The sequence below is a fragment of the Podarcis filfolensis genome (genome assembly GCF_964270895.1).
Source record: "Podarcis filfolensis genome assembly, chromosome: 3".
NCBI lineage: Eukaryota > Metazoa > Chordata > Lepidosauria > Squamata > Lacertidae > Podarcis > Podarcis filfolensis.
This window is the reverse complement of record NC_139606.1, coordinates 102,150,413-102,171,892: the sequence shown is the minus strand read 5'-3', so window position 1 is coordinate 102,171,892 and position 21,480 is coordinate 102,150,413. Positions and strand designations below refer to the sequence as shown.

Sequence of the window (21,480 nt, the reverse complement as noted above, 5' to 3'; positions counted from 1 at the left end):
CGCAGTGGTAAAAGTGAAAAAGACTCCTGAGTCCACAGTCTAAAGTTGTGCAGACCCTTTGCTGTGTGCACGCAGAACTTCATGCAAGCAGAATCTGACCTTTCATTTTGTTCTGGGCATCAGATGAATTTATGTTGCGCGGACAGCACAGTCCATGACTTATGGAAGAGAATGGGAAAGTCTCTGAACACATGAAGAACATAAGAGCATGCTGAATCAGGCCAATGGCCCATCAAGTCGATTATCCTGCTCCCAGAGCCTGTGAGAAACCCTCAAGAAGGGCCTGAGCACAAGAGCTCCTCTCCTGTTGCTTCCAGCAGAGCCGAGCCATTGCAGTTAGTAGCTATCAATAGCTCTATTCTCTATGAATTTGCCCAGTCCTCTTTTAAAGCCACCCAAGTCGGTGGCCATCGTTTTGGAGTTATTAATTTTGCGCCTCCAGATCAGACATGTTCAACCGGTTGACTGTGATCGACAGATGGATTGTCGTGGTGCTCCACGTCGATCGTGGGATTAAATAAAGTGATCCCCGGGGTGCTCCTGATCGATCGTTGGATTAAAAAAAGTGGGCAATGAATGTCCGCCCACTCTGGTGCTAGGTTCCGTTGCCGCTGCTGGCGCTGGGAAAGTTTGTATTCCCTGCAGTGGCGGCACAGTGGGGCAAGGATGTTGTGCGGGCGTTTTTTTGCACTCCCCCCCCAAAAAAAAGCTCCCCCAAACAAACTCTTGCCAATGACAGTGGGTAGATTTTTTTATACTGGGAGTAGATCACAGTCTCTCGGGAGTTGGATGTGTGTGCTCTAGATGAACAAAACTGAGTCTTGTATTGAAATAAAAAATAATTCTGTCTAAAAATATGGTTCAAAAGCTTTACCTCGCAAAACTTAAACTCAAACAACTTAATAACAAAGTTACATTCACTTAGTGAGCACAATTCAAAGTGTTGGTGTTGACCTTTAAAGCCCTAAATGGCCTTGGTCCAGTATACCTGAAGGAGCATCTCCACCCCGATTGTTCTGCCCGGACGCTGAGGTCCAGCACCGAGGGCCTTCTGGCAGTTCCCTCATTGCGAGAAGCAAAGTTACAGGGAACCAGGCAGAGGGCCTTCTTGGTAGTGGCACCCACCCATCAGATGTCAAACAGATAAACAACTACCTGACATTTAGAAGACATCTGAAGGCACGGAAGCCGCCCAGAGTGGCTGGGGAAACCCAGCCAGTTGGGTGGGGTACAAATAATAAATTATTATTATTAGTGATGCATTTTTGTTCTGAGGTTATGCTTATGGAATGGCCAGAACCCTACAGTGGTACATCCAAAGTGGCTTCCAGCATATCCGTTTATGACTCCTGGAGCGAGGCTGAAACTCGTGTCATCATGTGACTAGGCCATGCAACATCTGTGCGTTTAATCTCTCTTATTTTCATCAACGTGCATTCTAAATGTGTTTTTGGTGGCTTGCGCAGGACACATCGGTGCCTATTGCAGCTCCTGGAGGGAACGAAGGTGCGTTTCACCTGCTGCAGCCTAAGGAAGAGGAAGATGTCAAGCCGAAATCTGCAGCCCAAAAGCTCCCCGTGAAAGGGCACCCAGCCCACAGCCTGGAGAACGCCGAAGGACCCTCCACAAGTGCCGCCGCCACGAAACGAAAAGTGAAGTCGGAAGAGTCTGAAGAAGATTTTACATTCGACGAGCCTCCTTTAAAAAAATCAAAATCAGCCACATGTCCTCAGGGAAAGCCTGTGAAATGTGCGGCGAGTGCCAAATTGGACGAAGACCATAAAATGAACTGGGACATTGTGCAGGTATGAGATCTTTTCCCTTTCATAACAAAGCTCACATAAACCTGTTGCAGCATAAAGAAAGCCTGTGGTCTGGACCGAGGCATAAATTTGGTTTCTGTTGTATATAATAGCAGTGCTGGATGTATTCCAGGAAGCAAATTAGCCTTTATTTATTTTTATAAAATAAATTGCATACTTTCCCCTGTTCTAATGAGAACCTACCCTGAGCGAAAGCAATGGTGCAGGAAGGTTACAATTAGTGTTGGGTTTCATGAGGGAATATCAAAAAGAGGTCATTCAGATATTTGTGAACAGAATGGCGGGGGTGGGATAGGAAGTTTCTGTTTCTCAAACTATTGAACTTGGTGTTACAAGCTCCACAGGTAGGGAGATACTGAAAAATTAAAAAAGAACGGTGTATCTTGTTCACTTTCATTCTGGTTTACAGGTTTTAAAGCTTATTCATAAAAGAAGTACACCAGTTTTATAGGCAGTTAATTCTCATTCCCAGTATTTTATATTGGGAATGGATGTAGCTCAGTGATAGAGCAACTGGGTTGAATCCTGGCATCTCCAGGTACGGCTCAGGATTGTCCCCTGCCTGAAACTTTGGAGAGATGCTGCCATTCAGTGTAGACACATCTGGGGTGAATTAACCCAATGAGCTGACTCTATATACAGTGGTACCTCGGGTTACATACGCTTCAGGTTACAGACTCCGCTAACCCAGAAATAGTGCTTCAGGTTAAGAACTTTGCTTCAGGATGAGAACAGAAATCGTGCTCTGGCGGCGCGGCGGCAGCAGGAGGCCCCGTTAGCTAAAGTGGTGCTTCAGGTTAAGAACAGTTTCAGGTTAAGAACGGACCTCCGGAACGAATTAAGTACTTAACCCAAGGTACCACTGTAAGGCAGTTTCCTATGCCCCCATTTCTTTTTAAGCATTAGCTGCTCTGAGGTAATTTTTGAGGTATTTAATTTAAAAACAACAAGAAATCAACATGGCTTCAATAATAATAATAAAAACAATAAATAAATAAATATTAATTTATTTATACCCTGTCCATCTGGCTCCCAACAGAATATGATAAAGAACATCAAACATTAAGAACTTCCCTAAACAGAACTGCCTTCAGATGTCTTCTAAAAGTCATCTGTTTATTTCCTTGACATCTGATGGGAGGGTGTGGCAGGAGGTGGCAAGCGGTGTGCTTGCCAGAGGCCAGATCTGACAGCCCTCCCAGCTGCCTGGAGCCTGCTGCCACGAGGACATTGCCTCACCTTGCCTCCTGGGTGAGCTGGCCTTGGCTGCTGGAGATTGATATTTTTTGGGGGATTGCCAGGTTTATTCTTCACTGCCAGGAGAAAAGAGAAGGAGCTCTTTTGCTTCTGTTGCCTCACCCCAGCCTGCCCTCTCCCACACAGCACAGTGGTACTTCAAGTTACAAACACCTCAGGTTACGAACGCTTCAGGTTGCAAACTCCGCTAACCGGGAAGACTTACCTCGAGTTGAGAACTTTGCCCAGGATGAGAACGGAAATCGTGTGCCGGCGGCGTAGCGGCAGCAAGAGGCCCCATTAGCGAAAGCACGCCTCTAGTTAAGAACAGTTTCAGATTAAGAACGGACTTCTGGAACGAATTAAGTTCGTAACTAGAGGTACCACTGTACTGGGCTACACAAGCTTATACAGTCATACCTTGATTCTTGGATTTAATCCATTCTGGGAGTCCGTTCGACTCCGGAAATGGTTCAAAAACCAAGGCACGTCTACCGATTGGCTGCAGGAGCTTCCTGCAGCCAGTCTGAAGCTGCGTCGGACCTTCGGCTTCCAAAAAACGTTCACAAACCGGAACATTCACTTCCGGTTTTGCGACGTTCGGGAGCTGATTTGTTCGACAACTAAGGTACCACACTACAACAACAACCCACTTTTGTGAGAATCCCAATTGACTTGCTGGGCTTCTTATTTACTGTTTCAGGTCTTGTCGGAAGGGACTGGCGTTGAAGAATGGGTGTGTGCGAACATAATCCGCCTCTTCAACGACGACAATACTATTCCTTTCATTGCCCGGTATCGGAAAGAGCTTATAAACAACATGGAGGCCGACGCATTGCGTGAAGTGCAGCAGACGCTGGAAGAACTACAGTATGCCATGGGGTGGAGGGCGGTGGCAGTGGAAAGGGACAGAGGACACATAAAAAGTCAATAATAATAATAATAATAATAATAATAATAATAATGAGTTTTAAATTACAGCATGCCCTTTACTTGCAGGTCCCAGGGCAGGGCAGGTTGAAACTGTTTAAAATTAAAAATAGTCAAAACAGATTGCAGTCATAGGAATCGGGTAGGCCTTGGTCACCGAAAGCTGTATAGTGAAGGTACCAAACACACTTTTGTGGGGTGGGAATTCCACAACTTATGGGCTACCATAGAGAATATCCTCTCTTGCCCCCCACCACAAGAGTGTTAGAATTACTGAGAGGGCCCCTTCTGCTGAGAGGGCCTGTAGAGAAGGACAAGGCCTTTCAGATATTTTGAACCCGAGTTTTTTAGAGTATTTAAATGTGTATAACAATAATAATAATAATTTATTATTTATACCCCGCCCATCTGGCTGGGTTTCCCCAGCCACTGTGGGCGGCTCCCAAAAGAATATTAAAATCATGATAAAACATCAGTCATTAAAAACTTCCCTAAACAGGGCTGCCTTCAGATGTCTTCTAAAAGTCAGATAGTTGTTTATTTCCTCGACATCTGGTGGGAGGGTGTTCCACAGGGCAGGCGCCACTACCGAGAAGGCCCTCTGCCTGGTTCCCTGTAACCTCACTTCTCTCAGTGAGGGAACCGCCAGAAGGCCCTCGGTGCTGGACCTCAGCTGAGCAATGGGGGTGGAGATGCTCATTCAGGTGTACTGGGCTGAGGCCATTTATGGCTTTAAAGGTCAGCACCAGCACTTTGAATTGTGCTCGGAAACGTACCGGGAGCCAATGCAGGTCTTTCAGGACAGGTGTTATATGGTTGGCGGCCACTCCTAGTCACCAGTCTAGCTGCTGCATTTTGGATTAATCATCATCATCATGAATTTATAAAAAATGAAAAAACCTTGTCCAAGTTTTCTAGGCGACACAAATGGATGTCTAAGAAACATTACTAAGGGAATTGGTTTCTAGTAAAGGAGGTGCCTCCCCTAAAACCAGAACTTGTTTTCAGGTGAGCAGAGGCTACATAGGAGACTGTCAGCCATTTAGTTCAGTATTGTCTACACTGACTGACAAAGGTTCTCCACGGTTTTAGGAAGGAGTCTCTCCTAACCTTTCCTGGAGATGCTGAAGACCTAACCTGAGACCTGCATGCAAACCAGTTGCTCTATCACTGTGCTGTGGCCCTTTCCCAATGCTCTAACAGTGGTTCTCAACCTGTGGGTCCCCATATGTTGTTGGACTACAACTCCCATCATCCCTCAGCTGTGGCCTTGCTAGCCAAGGGTGATGGGAGTTGTAGTCCAACAACATCTGGGAACCCACAGGTTGAGAAAGGCTGCCTAGAAGGATGTTCTGTTACATTGCCTTCCTACAGGCCTTTAGGTTGGGAGGGATATAATATAGGAAATGCATTAATCTCTAAGGAGCTGGCTTGCCTATGGCCAGTTTGTCCAGGGTAGATTGCAGAACCTGTCTGAGATGCCACGGTCCACTTCAAAGTTTTGGTGGAGCTGAATGAATCAGCTCCAGTCTGAGACAGTTTAACAGACACATTGGCTTGGGAAGTTGCCCTTTCTGTTGATGAAGTGGGACACTATGTAAATGTAAGACTCAACGTCCTTTGCAGTCGCATAGTCCACGCAAATGTCTTTCTTCACACTAGGAGATGCCTGCAGAATTAGGAGTGGTGTGTCTACATGTGCATTAATTGGCATGACATTCACCTCCTTTGCTTTTTAATCTTAGGACTGTCGCGAAAAAAGTTCATGCTTCGATCCAGAAGCTAACGAAAGAAGGAAAACTCTCAGAAAGCCTTTTGACGGCTTTATTAAACTGCAGAACCTTGGAGGAGTTGGATCATGTGGTTAGTATCTTCTTTTTTAAATGTAAATCCAGTAGATTCTTTTAAAGCAGTGTTTCATCAAACATCCATGCCCCTATCCACAAATGTTTTGTCTTCTGAGAACCTCTTCCTCATTGCAGAGGATTATGGGGGTGAATACTAGGGTGCATTCTCAATAAGGAACATAGGAATAATGCCTTATGCCAAGTCAAACCATCTGGCTCAGCATTGTCTAGAAGAATGTTTTTATAAGGCTCAGAGTGTCCTTTTTCATAGAATTGTTATTCAAAGCATTCTGCGTACCTCTTGTGATTTTTGCTTTTAATGCTCCTTGTAAAGTGCAAAAAGATAATGAGAATCGGTGGCAGAAAAAAATCAAAGTAAATATTTATTTAAACTATTTATGAATTGATACATAAAAACATCCAGCTGGTGTACCCACCCACCCCTCTCCATACACACACACACACACACACACATATATATAAGTGAAACAAAAATATACAGTGGAACCTTGGTTTTCGAATGTAATCCGTTCCGGAAGTCCATTCAACTTCTGAAACATTCAAAAACCGAGGATCAAAGGGCTGTCGGCAAAGTGAATGGAGAAAACTGAGAAATGCGCCTCGGAAGCCGTTCAATTTCTGAGGTGCGTTCAAAAACAGAAGCATTCACTTCTGGGTTTTCAGCGTTTGGCTTCTGAAATGTTCAGCATCCGAGACATTTGAAAACTGAGGTTTCACTGTATAATGATATATATATTCATATATAAGTATCTATATATTATATATAACTGAAACTGAAACAAAAATGCAGCGTAAACCTGCAGTAAACAAATAATACAGGAATTCAGGGGATTTAGTTGTATAAAACAAGGTCCTGTCTTATGGGTCAAGGCAGGGAAATCCTGGGCAACAATATGAGTCTTTACAAAGTGTCTGAAGTAACTGATGGTTGCCGCTTCACGAATTTTTTTTGTGGTTTTTATATTGTCATATGCCGTGAACCGCCCTGAGATCAATGGATGAAAGGTGGTATACCAATTTTAATAATAATAATTTAAAAATATATACCGTATTTTTTGCTCTATAAGATGCACCAGACCACAAGACGCACCTAGTTTTTGGAGGAGGAAAACAAGAAAAAAAATATTCTGAATCTCAGAAGCCAGAACAGCAAGAGGGATCGCTGCGCAGTGAAAGCAGCAATCCTTCTTGCTGTTCTGGCTTCTGTGATAGCTGCGCAGCCTGCATTCGCCCCATAAGACGCACACACATTTCCCCTTACTTTTTAGGAGGGAAAAAGTGAGTCTTATAGAGCAAAAAATACAGTATATTACAGTATATGGTGGAGGGGAGGGCATTCAGATTGCAGGGCCAATCGCAGAAAATGCCTGTTTTCTTGTCACTGCCCTTTTTAATATTTACTTTAACAAAATTTAAATACAATTTGATTGTTAAAAAAATAATTTCTAGGTGGTTTACAAAAATGTAAAATAAAATACTAAAATCATTCATTTAAAACAGGTATTAAAATCTCCAAAAGATTATTAAGATTAACACTAGCTTAGAAAAACAAAATACACATAACCTATATGTGTGTCTGGGTAGGCTTGCCTAAACAAAAATGTTTTAACCAGGTGCCGAAACGAGAAGATGTCAATAGGCAGGGAGTTCCAGAGTGCAGATTCTGCCATGCTAAAATATAGATTACTTACAAGTACAGAACGATTGTTATGTGAATCCTATAATAGTGCTAGTTCCACAGTCTGAAGTGGCAGACTGGGCATATGTGGGATCAGGCGATCACATGAACAAGCAGTTCCCAAGCTGTTAAGATGCCAACATCTTGAACATGGCCCCGTAGCAAATGTGCAACCAGTGCTGATCTCTGTGCAGAGACTGACAGGGTCTCAGTCCTGTCAGCAACTATGCTGCAGCATTCTGAACTTAACTACAGCTTCCAGATTGAGGGGAAGGGAAGCACTACATAGAGCACAATGCAGTAATCCAACCTTGAAGTCACCAACGTTCTGTGATATTCTGTTAGAGTGTGGCGCCACATGCAACCACATACATTTTACATCCAGCCTCTGTTCTCTATCCTAGTATGCGCCGTATAAAACAGGAAGCAAAGGAACAAAAGCACAAAGAGCCAGGCAACTGGGATTAGACCATGCTGCAAATTTGCTCATTGAGAACCCAAGAGAACTCAACCTACACTCTTATGTAAAGTCCGGTGTCAAAGGTAAGGGCGTCCTTTACTGAAGCAGAGAGTGTTGTGCAGTGGTTAGAGTGTCAGGCTAGGACCTAGGAGACAAGGGTTTGATTCCTCACTTGGCTGTGAAGCTTACTGGGTGACCTTGGGCCAGTCACCATTTCTCAGCCTAACCTGCCTCATGGGGTTGTTGCGAGGATAAAATGGGGAGTAAGAGAACCATGTACATCACCACGATCTGCTTGGAGGAAAAGGCAGTATATAGATTTATATTTAAAAAATACATCTGCCTTGAGAGGCAATGGAGTGTGCTTCTAGGGGTGAAATCATACTGCTGAAGAATCTCAATATCTCAATATTTGTAGATATTTGTAGAATAAATTTGGCAGAAATTCTTCCAACTTCTCTTCTTTTTCTTTTCTCTTTATTTTTTCTTCTTTTTCCTTTTCTCTTTTGTTCCTTTTTTCATATATATGTGCTTATTTGAAATATATATGTATCTATGTATTTGCAATATTTTGCTTATATTTTGTAACAATTATGTTAAATAAATTAAAAATTAAAAAATCAAACTGCTGAAGAATCACAGCACCTGCTGTGGCTGCAGAGACCGTTAACTTGCAGCTGCTGCTCCCCGCGTTGTTTTTGCTGCGCTAGCAAAAACAGGACTGGGCTGCCCAGGCAACAAGATCTTTACTGACATGGTCCAAAGGAAAGCAGAGCAATACATTTGGCACCAGCTTGGCTGCAGGAGTTGCTGGAAGGAGGCGTACAAGACACCATCCAACCATCTTAGGGACTCCACTCTAGATTTGTGTAGGGTTTCCTCCTTTTCTTCTCCTGAAGATGTCCCGCTAAGCAGTGGGTATAACTGCAATAATAATACAGTAAGAATAAATAAAACACCAGTCAACCATCTATTGTATTCTCACAGACCTGCTAAAACAGAACATACAAAGAATAAGGCCCCTATTAATTTCAGAGGCAGATATAATGAAATGAATGGGAAGTATTGCAGTATTGGATGGGAATAATATTCTGCTTTTGAAGAGGAGAAAATTGCTGTTGAAATGTGGTTGTTTTTTAAGTCTTCTGTTAAATCACAAATTTCGTATTTTTTTTATTGATTGAATGTATCTGTTGATTTTTTTTTTACAGAAGTCTTTCAAAGTGACTTGCAAAGATTTAAAATGCAGATATGCCATAAAATAAGCACCCACCCATACCAGTAAAAACTCACATAATATGAAGACATTTCATCCAATCACAATACAAGAAGGAAGAAAATATCCTTTCTCACCTGCCTAAAAAATTAATACCAAGACATGCTGAAAATCACATCAATTTTAAAACCGAAAGCTTGCAAACTATATCTAGCAATGTGTCTCCTAGTGTAATTATAGATAAATCTGTAGGGGGCAATATTAGACAATAAAACAGGCTGGTTTTTATTATATTCTTATAGAGAAGCTAGTAAGTACTTTTTTCTAGTTCATCTGTGGAGAAGTTTTTCTTCTTTTTTTTTTTTAAGATTAATTGAGCATTTTTTAAAGAACAGGTTCTAAATTTGAATCTGTTAGACAGTGTCCAGCAAAGTAAGGCCCCTCAAATTATCCCTACTCAGCGCTGATCGTTAAATATAGCTCCTAAATGTTGGAGCACATTCACAGTGTTGTGGACGTTCTCAGGGCATAAAATATAGGAATGAAATGAATAACACAAGGCTCAAATATATTTTCTTCCAGGTCTTTCCACGGTTGAGGAGGTAAAATCTGGAGTGCAGCACATCTTGGCTGACATGATCGCTAAAGATAAAGAGACGCTGGATTTCATCAGAGATTTGTAAGTGCCATTGTTACAGGCAGTTTGCTTTTATCATAGGCCACTTAAACTCTTATTTTGCAGCTTTTATGCATTCATTTCTGTCTGTCTTCATAGGCACAGTGGAAGGGGTTTGTCAGGTATGGATTCAGGTGGAAAATAACACGGACATTCCTTAGGTTCGTAGGAAGCTGTCTTGTAGACCATCTGGCAGCAGTTCTTCAGCGTTTCAGACAGGGGCTTCTCCCAGCCCTACCTGGAGAAGCCAGAGTTTGAAGCTCTGCAAAGAAAGCAGGTGCTCTACTGCACAGCCAAGGCCCTTCCTGTTTGGCCACATTAAAGCCCTTTAAAGCCCTTCACGGCCTAGGACCCTCGTACCTACGGGACCACATCTCCCGGTATGCCCCACGGAGGACCTTAAGGTCCATAAATAGCAACACCCTAGAGGTCCCAGGCCCTAAAGAAGTCAGATTAGCCTAAACTAGAACCAGGGCCTTTTCAACACTGGCTCCAGCCTGGTGGAACGCTCTAGTCTCATGAGACAAGAGCCCTGCAGGATCTGATTTCTTTCCGCAGGGCCTGTAAGAGTTGTTCCGCCTGGCCTTTGGCTTGGAATCAACTTGATCCCCTCCCCCTCTTTCCTTTCTCCTGTCTTCTTCTGTGATGGAACTCCTATTTGGGGATTTCCCTGGCTTTTTTCTGGCCCACGTAGGACCAGTCTGGATAGTTGGCCTTGGTGACGACTTGACGTTTTCATCCCCCAAAAAGTTTTGATTTGAGTTCCTACTGAAATGAGGCTGCATTTTAATGTTGTAACGTTGTATTTTAATCTTGTTTTTAAGATGTATTTCAATCAATTGTTTTTATACCTGGTGTCAGCTGCCCCGAGCCCGGTCTTGGCTGGGGAGGGCAGGGGTATAAATAAAATTTATTATTATTATGCCAGCATACCACCTGCAGGCATACCACTGAGTGAACTCCCAAGTCTTGTCCTTTACAAGGAGGGTGGCAGTGGAGTGTGGTTCAGGGCAGACAAAAGGAAGGCCCCCGTGGACCTCTGATGTGATTCAGCTGGTTTTTCTCTTCTGCATAAACCAGGGATTTCATGTGCAAAGCTATCCAGGCATTTGTGTGCTTAGAAGAATATAGGGAAGCACAGCACCAGTGCTCCAGATTTGCATGTTGCATGAAGTGAATGTTACTCCATATGAATCAGTCTTTGGTCATCCATTGGGGCGGGGGCCGAAACCGCTGGAACTGGAATCCATTGTGGCCCAACAGTGAACAGGAAGGATTAAAGCAGAATCCTGCATCAGGGCATGGACGCTGGGGTTGCTTGCAGGCAAAGTAGCAGATTCCATCTTCGGCCACTTGGCATATGAGCATGCAAAGAGCCCTGCTGGATGAGGCCAAAGGCCCGTCTAGTGCAACATCCTGTTCTTACAGGGCTAAGCAACTGCCTTTTGAAAGACCCAAGCGCAAGAGCCTCTTGTCATTTTCTGCTCTGTCTTGCTTTGTTATTGGGATACTTCCTTAATTCTGAAAGTCGTTTGTTTTGTTAAAACGTAGTATGATAATAATGGGCAAGTCACTATCAGTCCTTGTAATGACATTGGCATTTCTTCTATTCAAATTCTGTTCAATTTTTTTTTTAAAAAAATATAGATGCCAAAGAAAGTACATTTGTATTCAGTCATCCTTGGCAAAAGTGACCTCGAAAAAGGCCAATGAAAAAGATGTCAACAAGTTTCACCTGTACCAGAATTTTTCTTGCAACGTAAAGAATATTCAGCATCACCAGGTAGGTGCTTGATGATCGCCCCTCCGCTGCATAGAATATTATTTATCTGTTAAACAAATTTGTAGACCATTTAGCAGCACAAAGCCTTGAAAGCAGTGCAACAAGGGGGTGCACTCTCTTGGGAAGAAGAGGTGCGGACTTTGGGGGTGCTCCTCATGACTGGAAGCTCAGATAGCCTTAGTGCCTTTTATCAGTTTTGGCTGGTATGCCAACTATGGCCTTTCTTCGACAGGGATAATCTGGCCATGGTGATCCATGCAGAGGTAAACTCAAAGCTTGTTTTTTTGCAGGTGATCTGTGTGGTGGCTGTCTCTGGGCCTGACATAGAGGCTCCAGCTGGTGCAAAGCGCTGTGGCTAGACTGTTGATGGGGGCAGGTGGTTGCCAGCACATAACTCCAGTGATCAGAAGCTACTGGACTGGGTCCAGGGTTCATTTATTAGTTTACGAGGCCCTTGTAAACTTGGGCCCAGAATACCTCAGGGGGACTGCCTTATCTCCTAGATCTCTGTCCAATCACAGAGGTCTTTGGGGGAGCTGTTCTTGGTGATCCCCTCTTGGCCTGTACACACGATTCCTATCTACAAGGAGCCATGCATTCAAAATGGTGGGCCCAATTTCGTGAAACTCCCTTCCAGTTGAGGGCAGACAGCTCCCCTCTCCCCACCGTTGAACTTCCGGGTCTTACTGAGGGCTTTAAGAAAAATAAATCTGAAGGCTACACTGCTTAGAGACAACTGTAATTAAGTAGCATGCAAATTGTTGAAACAAACAAACAAGGGAAGAAGAAGAAGAGTTTGGATTTGATATCCCACTTTATCACTACCCGAAGGAGTCTCAAAGCGGCTAACATTCTACTTTCCCTTCCTCCCCAACAACAAACACTCTGTGATGTGAGTGGGGCTGAGAGACTTCAGAGAAGTGTGACTAGCCCAAGGTCACCCAGCAGCTGCATATGGAGGAGCAGAGACGCGAACCCGGTTCACCAGATTGAGTCTACCGCTCTTAACCACTACACCACACTGGCTCCCAGTGTGAGAGGAAGGTTTTGAAGTTCTTCTGCACACAGGCCTTAAACTGTCAAATTCGCTCCTGCAAGTGATGGTCATCAGCTTGGATGACTTTAGTGAATCGTAGAATGGTTGGAAGGGAGCCTGATGGGCCAATCTAGTCCAACCCCTACAATGCAGGAATATTGTGCCCAACGTGGGGCTCAAATCCATGACCTTGAGATTACGCTCCCCCAACTGAGCTATCTCAGCTGCCTTCACCTCCGTGAATGTGTCTCTCAGTGGCTATGCGTTGCACTTTTGCTGTTGGAAACTCTATGTTTCTGAATACCGGCTGCTGCGAATGACAAGCGAGAAGAGGCGTTGTACAGGGTACTGGACTAGACTGGCATTTGGCCTGATCCTTGCAAGCTTCTTTTTGCGCCTCCCCCCTCCTTCCCACCTGCACTTTGCTGCCCTTGAACAGATGGCGGAGGGCAGCTGGACCGAGTCAAGGTCATTACGGATTAGCCCAATGGAAAGATTTGCAGCAGACCTTTTAGTACGAACAAACTGTTTCTCCAGAGATACAAGGGAACATGCCTTGTTATTCCGGGACAGTGGCTGAGGAAGAATGAAGCATTTAATCATTTCCTCCTGGGACCGGCAGGAGTTTGGAAGGCTTACTTCGCTCTCCGTCGCTTTGACCCCCAACCCCCCCCTCCTCCGAGTTGTGCCCTCAGCCCCAGTTCGTTCAGTCTTTGCTCCACCGTCTTCTAAATCTAACCTCAGACGTCTTGTCTGATGTCATGTCTCCTGTGTCAGCCACCGCGGCACTGCTGAATGGCTTGGAGAACATCCCTGTGATTGACGAGTGCTCTGAGCCACGCGACGTTAAACCTGTCAGCTGAAATTGGTCCCGAGTGGCGAGAAAAGGTTAAATAATTGTAGTTAAAGGTGACTTGAAAGAAGGGAAGGTTTTTAAAATACGTGTATATATATGTGTATGTGAACTTATATATACATCGTGTGCCAAATGTTCCCAGTGTCAAAGTAAAAAAAAGAAAAAGAGCATCAGAATTTTGGAATTTTTTTTTTAAGTCTTGTTCGGTATTGTTTTGCAGAAATTCCAAATTAGTCCTACTGATTTTCGAAGCCTACATTGCGACTAAACCACCACCACAGAGTCCCAATGCTTATCTAATATTTCCTGGTCTCATAGGCAAGGTTAACACAGCACTCCCAGGCATCTGATGAGGTTCTTGAGTCCCAGCAGGGCTCACCATTGCTAATTGGCCATGGCCCATTTCCCACAGTGCCCTGAGGTAGTGTGGCTTTGGGGCAAGGTGGGAAATTAAAATGGCAGCTGCCTGGTGCCAGTTAGAGAGGTTCCACTACAGGATAAGTGACAGCCTGCTGGAGCCTGGAACCAGCTTGGTTTAACTGGTTTTTAATTTATTGCATTTATTAAATTTACCAGTTGATTTTTCACCAAGGTGTAACTCAAAGCAACTTGCAGTATATAAGCAGAACAAATCAAGTCAATTTGGATTGGGACACTGATAACAAGGAGCTGATTTCACCTCTTTTGACAGTGGCCCAGGTGACAACTGCCAAGTTATGGAAGACTTTTGATCTAAATAATGTAGATTCTTGGTTGAAAACTATGCAAGTGTCTCAGTTTAGTAAAGTCCAAGTCGTTTATCTTCTTTTTTTTTTATAAAAAAACCTAAAAATTAGTAATGATTTTCATTTAGACCATTGGAACTCTTTGTAATGATAGACCACATATCCCTTTTTATCTTGGTATGTCCTGTTATTGACTCTGTAAATCACAAAGCTGCATCCTGTACAAAGTGATTCTGACCACTTTAATTTTTTTTACTTCCCCCGCCCCCAAACCTGTTTGTTATTAAAATTCAATTTTAAAAATTGACAAAAAAGACGAAAAACAACAACAACAAAACAAACCAAGTTTCTTCTTCCTCTTCTTCCCCACATGAGCTCCTGCCTTCCTTTGGCCGTATTAACCGCAGTGCAGCGTCACCTCTGCACCAAAGTTAATGTCCACCAGGGTTAGCCTTGAACCAGGGTTTTGGAAACAAGCTTCAAGTCCTTGCTTTAGACTCTGGTTTGAAGCTCATCCCATTAGTGCAAAGATTAGCCGCACCACGGATAATGCTGAAAAGGAAAGAGTGGGGAAATTTGCACAGGAGACAGAAAGAGGTTGTGAATGAGCCAGTGGGTTTCTCCCAACCTTTTTAAGCACAGGTAGGAGACTGGGAAACGTTATATCTGCAGTGGTTCAGAGGAAGTGGTATGTGGATTCCATGCTGTGCTTTTATTCGCCCTTCAGTTAGCTAAGAAATGAAAAAGCCATTTGAGGATTTTGTTGCTAACCTTGAGTTTCACCTTCCTCCTGAATTCTCCTGAGTCTTTTCAAATGGATTTCCTGTGCTGCATGCTTATTTGAACAAGGGCTGTGATTCGAAACTAGCCTGTACATGAAAAAGCAAGGACTACTGGCCGGCAGCCAGACATTTGCTGGTTCCTTCCAATCAATATGTGAACTCCAGCTCTCCTCTCTCCTGCAGCTCCCGGTTGTTTGCTTCACTTTGCCCATATCTTCTCTGTTATTCATCTCCTTCCAAGCTCCTCTTGCCTTCATTTTCTTGGTGTGCTCCCTCTCAGTGTTATCCAGTTGTTTCTAATGATTTTTATCCTACTTTTCCACGTATGTGCGGCCACTCACAGTATAAAATTTAAACAAATTCTTGTAGCGGTCATACATAGAATTGTAGAGTTTGAAGGTGTTTTGCCAATCAACACTGCAGGTTCTTTAAAGGGTTCTTGGTAGTCAGTAGATGAGGGAAAATATATTTTATATTTTATATATAAAATAACCCCAAAGGAACAATTCCTCCACCAGACCTTGACCCACATACAACACCAGATCTAGCTGTAGGAAATCGCACCATTTGGTCCATCATTCTCTCCCTGCTTGACCACGTTGCTTTGCACCATTCATACCTGCCTCAACCAGGCTGGGCTGGTGGTCTCCACAGTTGCCACCTGTGCCGATTAGGGCTCCTAATCTGGGCATTCAGGCCCCAGCTGGGCCACTCTCAAGGGCAGGAGTGCTCCTGCGAGGACTCGCAGGAAGGGTTGCCTGCGCATGGCAAAACCTGCACCACCTTGATTTTTCTTGTGCGTTTTCCACTACAGAAGGGACCCAACTCTGCAATGCAGGAATCGCAGCTTTAAAAATCCCTGAAAGATGTGCTACCCAACCTAGTATTGGAAGTCGTTTGCCTTTGAAAAACAGTTGATTGGAGTCACAGGTGGGGAGAATGCTGCTGCGTTCAAGTCCTGCTTCCCATAAGCACCCACTTCCCATAAGCAGGCTTTCCATAAGCATCCACTTGACCACTGTGAGAACAGGATAGTGAACTCGATGGGCCATTGGCCTGATTGAGTAGAGCTTTCTATGTGGGTAAACCAACCCCTTTTCACTGAGGCCTAAGGCAATGGGACATTCCCAGGGAAACCAAAATGCTTGTTTACCAAGCTATTGTACTCCCAACCATACTGTATGTTTGTGAAACATGGACCACTTACAAATGCCATCTCCTGCTTCTTGAAAGATTCCATCAATGGTGCCTCCGAAAAATCTTACACATCACTTGGGAAGACAGGCGAACTAATATCAGTGTACTGGAAGAAGCAAAGATCACCTGTGTTGAAGCAATGATTCTTCAAGATCAACTTCGTTGGGCTGGTCATGTTGTGCGGATGCCTGATGATCGTCTTCCAAAGCAACTACTCTATTCCGGACTTAAAAATGGAAAGCGTAATGCTGGTGGTCAACAAAAGAGGTTTAAAGACTGTCTCAAGGCAAAGCTAAAAAAAAACTAGTATAAACACTGACAACTGGGAAACACTGGCCTGCGAGCGCTCTAGTTGGAGAACAGCCTTTACCAAAGGTGTCATGGGCTTTGAAGACACTCAGAACGCAAGGGAGAAACGTGCTAAGAAGAAGGCACACTTGGCAAATCCACACCGTGATCAACTCCCGCCCAGAAACCAATGTCTCCACTGTGGAAGGACGTGTGGATCCAGAATTGGCCTCCACAGTCACTTATGGTCTCATTGTTAAAACTGTATTTATGGAAGACAATCTTACTCGGCTATGAGTGAGCGCCAAAGAAGAAACCAACCCCTTTTCACTGAGGCCTAAGGCAATTTTGAAAGCTCAGATATACGAGCTAGGGTAGGGGCTAAGTGCCACTCAGTTAAAATCGCCACAGTGGAATATCTGTTCGCCAGGGTGTTGGACTGGGGGTCCCATACAATGCTATGGTTTGAAGATTCTATGATCTCAGCTTTACTTGACTGTAGCTTACTCTTAACAACAATTCACTTGTCCCAGTACAGAAGGAGGAGAAACACACCCAGTTGAGATTGAAATGACATTATCTATGGACTAAGGCAGAGGTGTTTAAGCTGTGGTTGCCAACCTGGCTCCCAGAAATCTCCACATAGTCACAATTGGATCTATACCAGTAGAAAACGCACCTGGTGCCTGGCTAATTTCTAACACTGGCCTAAGGGGATGGCAGCTTGCTTACTTTTCTACAGATACTTAGTTTCCAAGCTAAATTTGGCTTATCGGGGTTGGCTATTAATGAGAAGATGCTCTTCTTCAAGCCATTGTTTGTCAAGCTAGTTTGTTTGGAGGGGCTTGGAAATAGGGCACTTGGTCGGGAAAAACCCCTGTGAGTCAGGAGCAATGATATCTGTATCTGATGAAGTTGTTTGCCGAAAAACATAATTTTGATTTCACTCCAGATAGCTATTTTAGCTTTCACACAGACACAGACACGCAGACACACTCTTGCCAGTGTGGAATAACCATGAAAGTGTTTTGTTTTCGTTCGGGAAATGTGTGCCCTCCTAATTCCTGCATGAGAGCATTTGCTTTGGCAGTCAAGGTACCTGATGCTATAACATTTCACATGTAATTTTTATTATTTGCTGTGTTGTTCAATGATATGTCAGGCCTGGTATGTCAACATGCACAGGGAAAGCTGAGGAATATAAATTGGTGCGATGCCCCCAGGTCATTTTTAGACCATTGTGTTTAACATATGTGACATGTCTGAGTTAGCTAGTGATTGAATTAAAGTTCGTGATTGACACAGCAAGCTTGCTTGTGACAGGGCTGAGGGCCCATAGCATACATCAACATGCGCGGCAACACAGGAATGTCAACTTTTAACAGCTTTTTAATGGTTTCTCTGCACGTCTAATGTATCGGAAATGTATGGTTTTCTTAACTTTCGGGAGCATGTGGATTTCCGCGTACATAGCAATCATTGTTTTTTTCCTCTTTGCTGACAGTTAAAATGAATACTTATCATCTCATGGAAATGTTATTATTCCATAAGAACATAAGAAGAGCCTTTCTGGATCAGGCTATTAGCCTATCTAGTCCAGGCATCCTGTTGTCGCAGTCAAACAGGCATTATTATGCTGACTTAGGCCTTCCTACTGGGTCTGCTGTTGCCTTTGCTTTGGAGGCCCAAGGGATGAAGTGGGAGAATCCAGGATCAAGGCAGAGCTTGGGTTGTGGTCAGAGAGATGGGTGGTAGTTATCAAGTGAGACATCCATGAGATGGGTCCCTTGGTTGGGATCATTTCTGGTTCCTTTGACCCTTTAGTTGTACTCAGATGATCTTTGGGTTTCCAAACCATTTTGTCTGGGTCAAGTGGGATTGTGACAACAGTTTGGTTAAATCTCCACACAGCCTTGAAGCACACACACACTCTCTCTGTGTCCCTGTATAAACAGGGCAGGGGAGAATCTTTGTTACTCTGAGAGCAGCTCACACTGAAAGGTGGGGAAGTACTTAAATACATGAAAAGTACTTAAATACATTTTAACAGCCATCCAGATGTCATGCAACCTAGTCGCTTAGCTGGGTTTATGTGACTTGGAGCATCCTGTGGAGCTTATGCACTCTGAATACACTTTTTAATTTAGCCTAGGGGTGGGGAACCTCTGGCCCACAGGCCTAGTAAATGCCCATCTGCTATCGAGCCACGTTCAAGATCCCTGTATTCATTTACATAGCCCTGATCGACTTAGCTCCAGGGTACCTTAGGGATTCCCTGAACCCTTATATCCCTTCTCAGCCACTGAGGTCAAGTGCAGGAGTGTCGTTGCTTGTCCCTTGAGTCAGAGAGGCCCATCTGACACCGATATGAAGTAGAGCCTTTAATATCATTGGCCCAGTCCTGCCAGTAAGGATTCAACAGGTGGCTTCAGTTTCAACCTTCAGACGCCTGTTGAAAACTTTTCTATGCAGGCAATTAAGATAACATCTTTCCATAATAGTTAGTTGATGGTTTCTGATTTTAAACCCATATGTGTTTTTATTCTGTAGATATAGATGTAGGTATAATTGTAAACTACTTTGATGTTTTTCTATGATTTAGTGGTATATAAATATTTTCCTAAGTAAAATAAATAAAAATGAGGCCTGTTGGGTCTCCCCTTTTGGCTAAGCTGTGCACACCTGCCCCTACATCTGACGTGCAAAGTAAGATTGCAGAGTTAGCTGATTGATCTGTATAAAAACAAACCAGGACTCAAGCCTGTGTGTACCCTGTGGTTCAAAAACAAAATTAAAATTCTACACCTAGGTAATCCAGAACTTGGTCTAGCAAAAATGGGATTCTACATCCTGTATACATTATGCAAGGTGCCCACATATACATTCTTTCTCTTGATTTGCATACTTAGTTTTGCATCACTCTGCTTTTGCTAAATTAGGGGAGGGGCAGAACTGAGGACCCCCCTCCTACACACACAACCGACTGAAAACATAGTTCATTCATCTCTAGGTTTGGTCCTTTGGAAGCCATTTTGGCACATTGAACAACTAACAATAATACAGCTGTAATAGCACTTTCACATGTGAACATACGAAGCTGCCTTATAAGCAGTCAAACCTATGGGTCCCCCCGCAGTCAGCACAGTCACTAGATCAATAGATTCACTGTGGTTTGGAAGGTGTTCCCTGCCTGTTATGTGTGTCATATGTGTTCTCCATTTCCATTTGCCGTTTAGATTCTAGCCATTAACCGAGGGGAGAATCTCAAAGTCCTGACAGTGAAGGTCAACATTCCCGACGGTGTGAAGTTTGAATTCTGTAGGTGGTGTGTAAATGCAAGGTCTGTATGAGGGCATGCCAATCCTTTATTCGTTTTTCTGATCAGGGTTCGCTGAATGCATTTCCCTTCTCGGTGTGAATTTATAACTGTTGGACCTACACTTTTGGACTAGTCTAAAAACCTTAAGCTGGGAGTGAGTAGCCAATGTGGTTCTCTCCAGATGTTGGAGTCTCTCCCATTAGACTCAGCCAACATGGCCAATGATCAGAGTTGACAGGAGTTGCATGCAACCCAGCAATACCTTGAGGGAGCAGCATTGGCTATTGCTGCTTTAGATCTAGTAGGGCTGCCATATTTGGAAGGGCAAAAAAGAGGACACATTTGCCAACTTCTACTTCTAACTATGGATCGCTTTGATGACTCTCACTTTAACCCCCTATTAAAAGGTAAAGGGATCCCTGACCATTAGGTCCAGTCGTGACCGACTCTGGGGTTGCGGTGATCATCTTGCTTCACTGGCCGAGGGAGCCGGCGTACAGCTTCCGGGTCATGTGGCCAGCATGACTAAGCCGCTTCTGGCAAACCAGAGCAGCTCACGGAAACACCGTTTACCTTCCTGCCAGAGTGGTACCTATTTATCTACTTGCACTTTGATGTGCTTTTGAACTGCTAGGTTGGCAGGAGCAGGGACCGAGCAACGGGAGCTCACCCTGTTGCGGGGATTCGAACCGTCAACCTTCTGATCGGCAAGCCCTAGGCTCTGTGGTTTAACCCACAGTGCCACCTGTGTCCCAACCCCCTACTATATGTCGGCTATAGAAGCTGTGATATATTGCTAGTAGCAATGTTCTTAGCTTTCAACGACAAAATAATAATAATACGTATTGCTCCGTCACTTGCCACATGAAAGTATTTGGGCTCACGTTCACATCATTGTGAACATAAGCGTGCACAGAACAATTTATTAAACTGTACATGTACATATGGACTCTCCTTAAAGGGACGGGGATGTTAACTCTTGCACTCCCAGATTCCTTCTCCAAGATCTTCCAGCTGAGCCAGTGTCCTTTTAGTTCAGCCACAAGAGAAGGGATTCATACAGTATGTAGCTAGTTTAAGATGCTGCTGTGTTGTGATTCTCTTCTGAGTTACTGTATTGTGCCAAATTTTAAAAATCCACCCAGACAGAAATTTTAATCCTGAAGAAAAGGTCATGTCTGGGGAAAAGAGGATGTGTCCTAGAAAAAGAGGACATATGGCAACACTATGATGGGAATGTGCCCTTCAAAGTAAACTGGAAGAGTAACTGCTGGCTTGGCCAGCAAATAGAGCACTGGGCATGGAGATGGGAGAAACCTGGATCAGATCCAAGATAATAACATCATCTGTATAATGCAATAATATTTTGCATGGAGAAGGTTGAGGCTGAAGCTGGTAGAACTCTTAAGCCCCCCATGTGGCTAGATGAGACTTGACCTAGTGACTATCTGGATCACAGTTTTCATCCATTGACCTTTGGCTGTAACAGCAATAGTTGCCTGGATTTGCTTGAGGTTATTTTTGTTGTTTTGTATGATGCTGGGTTAGCAGTTGTTGTTGACTGTTTTTATTTGAACTCTTAAGTGCTGGGGAAACGTAATGCAGTA

General features: G+C 43.8%; 1 protein-coding gene across 1 annotated transcript in view; it reads left to right on the top strand.

Moving 5' to 3' along the window:
• SRBD1 (S1 RNA binding domain 1) overlaps positions 1-21,480 on the top strand; it is a 164,312-nt gene that overhangs the window by 7,832 nt on the left and 135,000 nt on the right. Inside the window, exons 4-10 of the mRNA XM_083605025.1 lie at positions 1,467-1,805; positions 3,763-3,929; positions 5,735-5,852; positions 7,940-8,078; positions 9,794-9,890; positions 11,535-11,670; positions 19,791-19,894. Of these exons, the coding sequence (XP_083461151.1) occupies positions 1,467-1,805; positions 3,763-3,929; positions 5,735-5,852; positions 7,940-8,078; positions 9,794-9,890; positions 11,535-11,670; positions 19,791-19,894 (1,100 nt within the window). The remainder of the gene's footprint in view (positions 1-1,466; positions 1,806-3,762; positions 3,930-5,734; positions 5,853-7,939; positions 8,079-9,793; positions 9,891-11,534; positions 11,671-19,790; positions 19,895-21,480) is intronic.